General features: G+C 40.8%; 1 protein-coding gene across 3 annotated transcripts; it reads left to right on the top strand.

Moving 5' to 3' along the window:
* The first annotated feature begins 2,684 nt into the window (after positions 1–2,684).
* LOC115908002 (carbohydrate sulfotransferase 5-like) lies at positions 2,685–11,194 on the top strand. Of its 3 annotated transcripts, none has more exons than XM_030956276.1 (3): positions 2,685–2,834; positions 3,303–3,452; positions 9,355–11,194. In XM_030956276.1, the coding sequence occupies exon 3, from the start codon at positions 9,383–9,385 to the stop codon at positions 10,562–10,564; it is 1,182 nt and encodes a 393-aa protein (XP_030812136.1). In that variant the 5' UTR covers positions 2,685–2,834; positions 3,303–3,452; positions 9,355–9,382; the 3' UTR covers positions 10,565–11,194. The 3 variants fall into 3 exon arrangements, with proteins under 3 accessions (XP_030812136.1, XP_030812138.1, XP_030812137.1); XM_030956278.1 differs by lacking the exon at positions 2,685–2,834 and adding an exon at positions 2,851–3,029; XM_030956277.1 differs by lacking the exon at positions 2,685–2,834 and adding an exon at positions 2,851–3,063.
* The last annotated feature ends 24 nt before the right edge of the window (positions 11,195–11,218 follow it).

Below are 11,218 nucleotides of genomic sequence, written 5' to 3'. Positions count from 1 at the left end.
CTGATTTTACTTCTTGTAAATCAATTCACTGCACTCTTAGAGTTGTCAAGAGTTATTTGTACATGCATTTATGTATGTGCACTATGAAGTGAAAAACTGCAGGGATCAGTTAAGGTCAGAGATGCACTTCTGTTAACTGTGACTATACTTATTCAGCAATTTAATTATTAAATTGGATGATGAATAAATTCAAGGTTGATGTGAGAAATTGGGTTTTGGGTGATAGTGTGTGCAAAATTTGCACAACCATTTACTACTGGTATTATTACTGTAGCACCTGACCATTAATTGTGAATTGTCAGTAGTAAAACAGAGAATCCTTTTATCTATTGAAAGAAAACTAGCAAAAAATTCTGCCGGGGAAGCCTCAGAGTTTCAAAGCAAGTGAATAATTACCTTCAGAGCTTCAATTGTTTAGAACAGATAAAGATTATAATCACCTGGTAGACATTGAAAGACTATGTCCCTCATTCTTGATGGTGGTGGTCATAGGGAAGATTATTTTATCTTCTTTTTTTGGGCTTACTTTTTATGCTAGGCAAGCTTACAAGAGAAAACAACAAAATTTCCATTATATTTTCAGTTTTTTATTAAAGAATTATTTCTAGCAAAGCAGTGTTATGGCAGGACATTTAAATCTAGAATTTAAAACTATTCTAGATGGTAGAATTCTGCAAAAAAATCCAAGTGTCTTTGGTTCTTTTGAACTGTTAAGACACGGTGCAGCTATGAAATATGAAAGAGCAGCTGAGCAGTAGGCCGTCTTTTGGCCATCATCCTCTAGAATTGAACATCCTCGCAGCTGGGAGAGCTACCTTTTCCAGAAGTCTCCAGTTTGCTCTTGGATCTTTGAAGTCTCTATGTGGCAGCGTAGGGCTACTGATAACCAGCTTCGTATCAACATCTCCAGAGTCAAAGCAACTGTCTACTGCTTTTTTGTGCTTCTAGCCGCTGCACAGCATGAACAAAGGGGGCTGTGAGCTTGTTTCCCCAGTATCTCCTGCTGGTGTATATTTGGTGTGCTCTCCCTTGCAGCAGTAATGGTGCTTTTGTGACTGCATGAGTTAATTCAGGGAGTTAATTATAGTGAAGATGATCTTTACCAAATATATAATCACTTTTTCAGACAAGTCAGTTCCCTGACTGAACTTGGTATGTATCTGCACAAGCATTAAGGTGGACTTGAGCAAAGAGTAGAAATCTCTGGAGAGACCACAGGACCGCAATTTAAGGGTTTGAATGTTCTACTCCCACAAAAATGGAATGCATAAGAATCTTCCTCCAAGCTGTACAGAAGTCTGTTTAGGTAGCAACAGCAACACAGAAGAGACTAATGCTCAAAAGCCACAGTACTGGGAGACTCCATTAATCCCTCTCTCACGTTTTTCTCCTGTTGTAGCCTTTCACGTTAAGTTAGAACGAGTGATGTTGCTGAGAGCAACAGTTCAGTGAATGCATGTGAAATAAGACATGGAGATCAGGCCTAGTTCCAGAAATACAGAGAAAAATATCTTTAAGTTTCTCTTTTCCTTTAGATGGCGAAAACTGGAAAAAATCCTCTACAGTAATGTAAGCAAAGAACTATATACATTAAAAGGAGGCAATCAAAAGAGTTAGTTACTTGCAGGTGGCATGTAATTGTTTAACATGACCTGAAGCCATCCCTCCATTTCTTGTCAAAGAGGCCTTTCATGACTGGGACTAATAACTGAATGCAGGGTAAAAGGAGCCGTAAAGGTAGATGTTACCACAGCAGGGAAAAAACCCTGTGATATATCTGCTGTGGTCACTTCCTAGATGATTTTTATACTGACCATAGTTCTTGGTTCACAGTTCTGACTCCTTTCTCGAGCTTGAAGAGACATTCTACTTTTGTAACTAACCAAGCAATAGAAAAAAAGGCAAGATTTTATAGCTTAAGCAGCAAACTGAACTACACGGGAAAAATATATACCTGAGGATCCACTGCAACCAGCATTAGAAGAGGTTTAGGAAGGAAGAGCCTTTCTCAGAAAGCTATCTGCAAGGACTCTTCCTGCGGCTTGCTAAGCAACACAAAAAGTCAAAACCACCACCATGCACCGCAGTTGTACTACACAGATCTTCTCTGTATACATACGACAGCAATCTAAATACTCGTCTTTGAAAAAGGACATGATGGCTCGCTAGGATTAATTAAGGTTCTGTAAGAAGGAAAAAGAAAGCAGCTTTAAGTTAAAACTCCTATGCATAAACTGACGTGGGAACACGGCTCTTACATGGCCGTGTAAGAGCCATGCTTCGGGAGTGTTTTAAGAGGTAGAACTAGGAGAAAAGAAACCACCTCGCTGCTTTTTAAACTCACCAAGCAGCCCGTTTTGCAGGGGGTATTATCTTCTCGCTCTACTCGCACGAGGCTAGCGGGACGCGGCCGCGCCGAGCTCTGTTCGCCTGGGGGTGCCGGGCCGGGATGGAGGGAGGAGGCGGGGGCCGGGAGGAGGGGGCTACTGCGGCGGGAAGGCCCGAGGCACGCGGGACCCCGCGGAAGAGAGGTGGCGGGGCGCTGGCTGCTGCGGCGGCCAGGCGGCATAGCCACGAGCCGGTTTCGGCGAGCCAGCCGGGACCCTGCGGGGCGCGCGGCCCTGCCCCGCCGCGCCGGTCCCACTCGTGCTGGGCGGGACCGGCCAGCGGACCGCCTCTGCCGGGCTGCGCCTTTGCCCGGGGATGATCCGGGGGCGGGCGGATCGGCTTCTCGGGCTCCTCCCGCTGCCCCGGCGCCTCGGCCACGTCTGAAAGCGGTTCATTGTCTCTGTCGGCAGCTCGGAGCCGCGGCGGTGGCGGGAGGCGGCGACAAGGTACGGACAGGCTGATGCGGGTGGGGGTGCGGTTATGCCACGGGATTGGAAGGCCCGGTCAGACCTCTTTTTTTCCGGTCTCGAACAACGGTACTTTAAAGGAGATGTTTTTGAGCGGGTTACACACGCCCCTGCCTGTGGCGGCGGACTAGTGGTAATACCAGTTACGGCGGAGCCGATGTCGCACCGATGGAGGTAAAGCTGTCGAAAATCAGCCTGGTTATTTTAGGTGGGTTTTTTGGGGGTTGTTTTTTTTTTTTTCCCCCTCTCTCTCCTTTCCTCTGAGCTCCGCCCCCCCTTTTTTTTTCCTCTCCTTTTTTTAATTGTTTTTCTTCCTTTTCCCTCGGGAACGTGGCTGATTCAGGTTAAGGTGGTTTCGTTTGTTGGAGATGAGAGAGTTTAGAGAACCCTTCCCATCATTTCAGGAAATGCCTTCCCATTTTTTTGTTGTGTCCCGCCTCTTTCTAGGTGAAGGTGACATGCTGATTGGAAGCATTTGTCAGTATTTCTTAACTGCAACCGTTGCTTCAAGTGAGGCACACAGGGCGCACCTCAGTCCAATCGTCCTCGGACTGTTTGAATTCGAGGACGCTATTGTACCAGTGCCGACAGTGTCAAGTAAGTGAATAGCATTCAGTCACTGCGGGTGTCTCTTTGTCACGCCAGTTTTGCCATTGTAAAAATTCCTAACAAAAGCTGCAACTAAGCAGACCTCATTTCTTGAACACCAGTAATTCTAGTAGCTGAAAACACTTTGTGATCTTCAGCTGCAGTGCATAGAGAAATAGGTATTATAAGGCTATGCTTTGACACTGCCATTCGCTTCGGCCGGACGACTTTATCTAACTCTAAAAATATTTTAAAATCTCCCAAAGGAAACAGTACCTTTTAGAAAAAGAGCTTTAATGATCATATAATTAAATGGATTATATGTTTCATTGTATTATAAAGTCTTTAATTGTGATGATTTCCTGGAAACATTTCTTCAAATCTCATTTAGCACTAGATTCTAAAAAGAAGTATATTTCCAAAAGCTGAATTAGCAGTATCACCTGAAATGCTAATACAATGTTATAATTCAGAATTACTACAGTACATTTACTGTATTTTATTAATTTAGTTGTAGCTTTGCTATTCTATTAAAAAAAAAAATAGGCGGGCTTATGAGTTTCACCTATTTAGTATTGGAAAGTCTTTTAACTTTTAGGACTACCAGTGATCCTAGAACACACCCTCCAAACGAACTTTTTCTGTACCCATTCAAATACCAATCTGCATATTGTTGATACAGTAAGCTTCTGCCTTATGAAGATGTGAGATTTCTAGCTGCATAAGAATACTGGAAAGTGATGTTTTGTCAGTGGGGTGATTTACTGCAAGAATTACTAGTAATATTGTTGTGTGTTATTCTTTGACCAGCTTTGTCATGTTCCAGCATTATACTTTTTTGAGTAGCAAACTATGTTTTTAACATTAGCTCACAGAACCTATTTTGGTGGTGATTGCATTGGTGCAATGTCTGATAGGTGAAGAATGCAGTGAGTAAATTTGATGAGGAGAAGTAGACCTTCAGGTGATCTTTGCTCTATTTATCATGCCATGAACAAACGTTTTCCTATTAATTCTATAAAATGCATAGTGACATTCACTGTTATAATTCTTTTTACAGTCAGTATTGCTGCATTTGGTGAATTTTAAGTACATAAGAGATAATTACATTCATCTCGTATGATTGCTCTGAAAGGTCAGCATACAGGACAGTCATTTTTGGGTAACAAAAGGTTGTGCACATAATCCAGCATTAGGTATTCATTTTTCAGTGGAAGAAATCAATCTGGGAAATCAACAGAATCACAGAATATTCTGAGCTGGAAGGGACCCACAACTGAGTACATTAATTGAAGTAATTTCTGTGTAATCTGTAAGTTCTTTGACTTTAAAAATGCTGCACAGACTGTTTAAAATGAAAGTATGCTGGAAATTTTCTCAGACAGAAAATGGCCCAGGAAGACTTTGACAAAGACAGCTAAGATTCAGTTGCTCAAAGTCATTGTAGGGGAGCAGGTATTTGTAATTCTTCACTGAAATGTTTTTGCTTTAATCCAGCCTGGTTTTTCAGTCTTCCCACAACAGACCCAGAATTGTTTATTCTAAGGGAGTGTTTCATCCCAGCCTTTTGTCCAAAGCTCAGAGACAGAGCATGTTTTTTGACAGCTCTAATAGGAGGCACTCTTTCTGTCTTTCTACAGTCTTTTTAATATCCCAGAAAAAATTTGCAGTTTAATAGGAAGGTCTTTTTTAGCTATAAAGTTAGTTTTTGCTACTTGATTAAGTCTCTTCAGGTTGAATTCTGTGCTGAAAGGAAGTTACTAAGAAACTCTACTCCTTTCAGAGCTGGCCTGAAAAGATCTGATTACTTGATTCCAACATTTTATGTCTTATGTGACAAATGAATAAAAGTCCCTGGAAGCACGAGCTAAATGATCATCCAGTGGACTATTTCTTTCTTTCTTTTCTGCCTTTCTGGGTCTGAAAAGTGCTCATCTTATAAATGAGATCTTTTTGAGATCAGTACTACCACTGACTGTATTTTTACCCTGCTTAGTAAAACTGGATAGCTTTCTGTAATGTATCTAGTTTCTTGGCAAGCAGATACTAGTGGCCCTGCAGCTCAGCAGTCTATCAGAGGCAGTTTAACTGATGAAGAAAATGACTGCTCTGTTGGCCAGTTTGTATAATTAATTTTCTTTGGACAATGTGTAAGAATAGTTGTTGTGGAATTGTCCCAGGGCTCATCTAGTGTAGAATCTTGTTTCCATTAGTAGCTGTTAGCAGGGAAGCCCAGGAACAGAGCTTGATTCAGGACCGGCAACTAAACCATATAAGCTAATGCTTTTCAGATCACATTTTGAAAATTTGCATTGCCCTGTGAAGAGATGATTGTGCCTCAAGAATTTGAGAGACTTCTGATGATTGTCTTTACCAGAGCTACCCTTGAAGAAATAGTATCACCGAAGAAATACTACTGCTATCACAGAAAAGGAATAACAGTGTAACTGTTAGTAAAATAACTTACATTAAGGAGTATTCATTACTTACAGAAACACGTATTGTGGTGGTACTGAGTGTTGCCGTACTTCATGTGTCTCAGCTGAGAAATGTGAGAGGTGTCGGAGTGCTGTCTGCTGCAACTTGAGGCCCGTTGCAGCCTGTTTTTCTGCTTGTTGTAGCTCCCTTGCCACTTGGGGTCAGTCTGATTTTATCACTGAGATGGCAGCTGAAGTGCCAGTAATGCTAAAACATCTGGCCCCTCTGCTGGTTCTCCTTTCCCCCAGGCATGCTATAGTCAGGCAGGTGCACTACGAGGAAGCACTTATGTGGAACAGAGCAGGATAAAAGGAGGTGTAACAAACTCCAATTTTGCTTTCCGGAGAGGAGCTTGAGGTGAGCAGGTAGTGCCACTGAGCTGTTGGTGGGGGAGGAGGGCACTAGCAGAAAGAGGCAATGCAAAGCAGGTCACAGACTAGTGTTTCAGCATGCAGCTTCAATGTGCAATTTTGGCATATTGCCTTTCTGTGCTGAAAGAGCAAGCTTGCCTAACAGCACCATCTGGCGAGTCCTGCAATGGAATAGGTAGAGGATCAGAGGTAGCCTGTATCGCGACGTCCTGTTCCTCACATTTGGAATTGTAGAATCATTTACATTGGAAAAGACCTTTAAGATCATGAAGTCCAACTGTTAATCCAACAATGCCAAGTCCACAACTAAGGCAATGATATAATGTAATCTATTCAGTAGATTTATAAATATATGTATACATATATAGATCTTCAGCAACTCTATGAGAAGGTTATTCTATGGGCTTTTCAACAGCTGCTTTCTGCCTCAGCTAAAGTTCATGAAAAATCACAGAAGACCTTGTTGGGTTAAAAAAATTGTACTTTAGGGGAATGCGAGTTTAACCTGGGCTAAAAACACCTTAACTGGAGAATGCAATTGGAAATGGTAAGTGGTTGTTTACATGAAAATAGAATTACACACACCCAACAAGAGAAGTGCAGAAATTAAGAGCACTGTTCACAGAGAAAGTGGTATATTTGGCCTTATGCACTGGAAGCCACACAAGAGAATACTTTACAGATGCTGTGTTTTCCTGCGTAATTATGCTTTTTATTTGATGGTGTCTACACGTGTGTATATTCCTTAGAAACACTCCAACTTTTCTAAAAGGAAAGAAAGTTAATCTTAAATATAGAAAACTGATATCTACTTAGTGTTTTACTTTGGCATCGCACTTTTTCTTGCAGTTTCTATCATAATGAAGTGTAGGGAAATACTTCAGCTGTAGTCATTTGATGTTATTTGTAGCGCTTGAGTCTTGTTGGTTCAGACACATATTGTGGACTAATACGTTATCTGTTTTTTCATTGGCACAGTGTTGTCTGCAACACTACTTGCGTGGGAACTGGAGCAAGGAGAGGTCTGAGAGAGTCAAGGCAAAAGTGAATGTAAAAAACAGCTTTTGGCTTTTATTCCTCAGTCTCCCACACTCTGCTAATAACATGTAATGAGCAGTTAGTGTTGCAGCTCTGCAGCATGATTAGAGTGGAGCAACAGTTCTGCGTAGCTAGAGTAGAAACACATTTATTCTTTAAAAAGCACAATTGAGTTTCTGAAAGCTACATAGTAAGTGAGACTGCAAGGAGCTGCAGAATGCGGTCTTAGTGCAGATAATGACTCATGTTTTGCACTCAAGAAAAAGATCTGAGATAGTTGTGTCTGGCTGACTTTCAGGCATAGAGCCTCTTTCAAGAAAAATCTTTCAATTAGCAAATGCAACTTCAGCTTTGATTTCAGCTTAGATTCTTTCATCCCCTCTGTTTGGTGAAGTGTCAGTGCAGGCTGCTGGATTGCTGGTGATCCTCACAGCACAGAGAAACTTATAGATGCTTCTGGAGATGTAATATGCAAAAAATTCAGTATTTGAACAAGGCAGATTTTATCTATGAAGAATGGCCAAGCTGAACTAAACTAAGGATTTATCTATCTGCTCTTGTGCCTGAGAGTAGCAAGTACAAGACTGCTAAGGAGGAAGTAATACATCAAGCCTTGTTTCTTGTAGCATGTCACCGCAATACGGTATACCATGGGCTATCCATGGTTTAGGGAATTGCTAAGCCATGGGCTGTAGCCTCATTTTTGCCTTTAACAGTCCTTGGAAGGCTTTTCTTCCCGTACTTACTTGAAATCAATGTGATTAATTGTTGAACTCCTGTGTACTTTTGCTGCTACAGAATTTTGAAGCAGAGTTTCACATTTTTAATATGCAGTGTACATAAAGGTTTTGTAATGGGTGATCATTTAACTCAATTCAATTTATTATGTCAAATGAATATGTATCTTTGTTTACTAGTCTGCATTATTTTCTTTCAAGAGTTGAGTGTATTGAAAAATGTGTCTTTCACTGTAACAAGAAAAAAATTGTAATTGCAAATGCAGCTAGATAACAAATAGGTATATGTAGAACTTCTGAGATGATCTGCATACATGAGGAGTCTTACTTTCCTTTACCTTGCCTGCTAACATTTACTGCCTATTTGCAAGTGGAATCTGCATGAGTGAGAGCACAAAAGGGTAGGTGCCAAAAATCTCTAGTAAAAAGCTGGCGGGGGGCGGGGCAGTGCATGTGTCTTGGACTTTGACTGCAAAGAAAAGCAGAAATCCACTTGGGCTTGACATGCCTAAGATTTTCTAGGAGTTATATGCAGACAAATCTAACTCCTAAACTGGGAATTCTTGAATGCAAACTCAGGGTATTCCGTCTTGGGGTGTATGCACTCCAGACCAAAGATATGTGTCAGCAGCTTTTAAATTTTGTCACCTGTGGCCAGGTGTGCTTCAGGTTGTGAGTTTTCATCCATCTTCTGCCTTCTGCAGTTTGGAAAATAGAGGGTCGTGGACAAACACCAATTGGTATAGCACCCTATGGCCACTGTAGGGCACAGCACTCACATTAGATAAGATGATTTTTATTTCAGTGCCCACAGCTACCAGTGTTCACATCCACTCCTTTTAGGGGATAGAAATCCTTGTAATGTTAAATTGAAATAGAAATACAGTTGAGAGAGTCAGAAACTTTTTTTTTCTTCTTTTTTTAGCGCAGTGTTTACCACTGTTCAATTTGAGGGCCTTGTGTATTTTGTAGTTTTGTTTTGGTTTTTTTTTAATCCAAGGGTTGAGCTGCATCAACCCAAGGTTTTCTTCAACGTTGAACATTTACTTATTTCCTTATTTCTGCAGTGATCTTACTGTCACACATTACTTCCTTTTTTTTCCCCAACAGCTGTCACCTGCAGTGATCATCCCCAAGTGCAGCTGATTAAGGAAGCAGTTAATGCCACATACATACATGCACATTTGAAGAAAGGTTTTACTAATGCAAGAGTTTGTATTGTCTAAGTTGTATTGTTATTGTGCCACAGGAGCAATGGTTCACCAGTATTTCCCTTCTCTTTTTCAGCTTTTTTCATTACCCTTCCTCGGTGAGAATGGCAAGGATTCGGATTCCTAGCACAATTGTTATAATTTTTGTTACAGTTCAGACTGGATTCTTACTCTTCATGTATGCCCGGTACAGTAGCTTCATGCCTCAGTCTGAGGAGAAACCATCACAAGTCCACATACTTATTCTCTCTTCTTGGCGGTCAGGATCATCTTTTGTTGGTCAACTTTTCAGCCAGCACCCCAATGTCTTCTACCTGATGGAGCCTGCATGGCACGTGTGGGTTACAATGTACCAGAACAGTGCCAAAGTCTTACACATGGCAGTGCGGGACTTAGTCAGGTCGGTCTTTCTGTGTGACATGTCTGTGTTTGATGCTTACATGCCTTGGAAAAGAAACTTATCCGATCTTTTCCAGTGGGCAGCAAGTCGGGCTCTGTGTTCAGCTCCTGCTTGTGACTCTTTTCAACGTACCGACATAACCAGTGAACTGGCATGCAAGACTCTTTGTGGACGGTATCCATTCAGCAAGGTGGAGGAAGCCTGTAAAACTTACAGCCATGTTGTCATCAAGGAAGTTAGATTCTTTGACTTGAAGGTCCTATACCCCCTCCTCACTGATCCCTCCCTGAATCTCAAAATTATTCACCTGGTCCGTGACCCCAGGGCAGTCGTTAAGTCACGGGAACAATCGGTGAAAGCATTAGCCCGTGACAATGGAATTGTCTTGAGTACCAATGGCACTAAAGTGGAAGATAGCAAATACAAAGTAATGCAAGAGGTTTGTAGAAGTCATGTTCAGGTTTATGAAACAGCTGCTCTAAAACCACCTAATTTCTTGAAAGATCGCTATTTAATGGTCCGTTTTGAAGATCTGGTAAGAGATCCATTATCAGAAATCTCAGAAATGTATAAATTTGCAGATCTTAGTTTGACTCCCAGGCTCAAAAGCTGGGTTTATAATATCACTCATGGACAGGGACCGGGGAAAAAAAAAGAAGCCTTCAAAATAACATCCCGAGATGCAGTTAGTGTTTCACAGGCCTGGAGAAATGTTCTTTCCTTTGAAAAAGTTAAGAAAATACAGGAAGTTTGCAAAGGTGCTATAAACATTCTTGGTTATCAGCTAGTAGATTCAGAAAAAGAACAAAGAGATCTGACATTGGATTTGGTGTTGCCAAGACGACACAATCAATTCAGTTGGTCATCATTTAATCCAAAACACTGAGACATTTTTGAGAGATCTGGGGAGTTGGGGCAGGGTAGTTGTTTGAATATTTCTATACTCCACAGCATATAGTAATTGGAAAATCCTTGGCTGATGACTTTATCTTTTCGTCTACTCCTTTTCTGTTAATGTAAGAAGTTTTTTTTTTCCCTGAGTTTTTTACATATTAAAAAAAAAAGACAGCAAGATACTTGGTCAGCCTGTTACTGTGCTGCTCACAGCATTGTTTTAAGAATATAATTTAAGCACTTTGTATTAAAAGATGGATTCTCGAAGATGTCTGTTTATTGATAATACTTCACTTCTCTTTTTCATGCTTTAAGTATTTAAGAATCACAATTGTTTATTTGTATATATGGAACAAAGTAAATAGTAAATTCCTTCACTTGACTTTCTTCTTTAAAGTTGTTTTGCAGTTGTATATTTTTTTTCAGACTTCTTTTGATGTTTTAAATCTTAACATACAAGTTTTCTAAAAGGTGGGGCAACTGCAGCAGCTGTGTTGTAAAAGGCTTAAATGGAAACTTCATTTATTGATACATTTCATAGTGGTTTATTTGGAATGGCAATATTTACAATCAGATACTTGAATGTGATGTTTGCTTGGATTGCAAGAACCAAAGGATACGAAGAAACATGCACAATATTTTGCAA

The sequence above is a fragment of the Camarhynchus parvulus genome, chromosome 11 (assembly GCF_901933205.1).
Source record: "Camarhynchus parvulus chromosome 11, STF_HiC, whole genome shotgun sequence".
In the NCBI taxonomy this organism is placed as follows: domain Eukaryota; kingdom Metazoa; phylum Chordata; class Aves; order Passeriformes; family Thraupidae; genus Camarhynchus; species Camarhynchus parvulus.
This window is presented reverse-complemented; position numbering and strand designations above follow the sequence as displayed.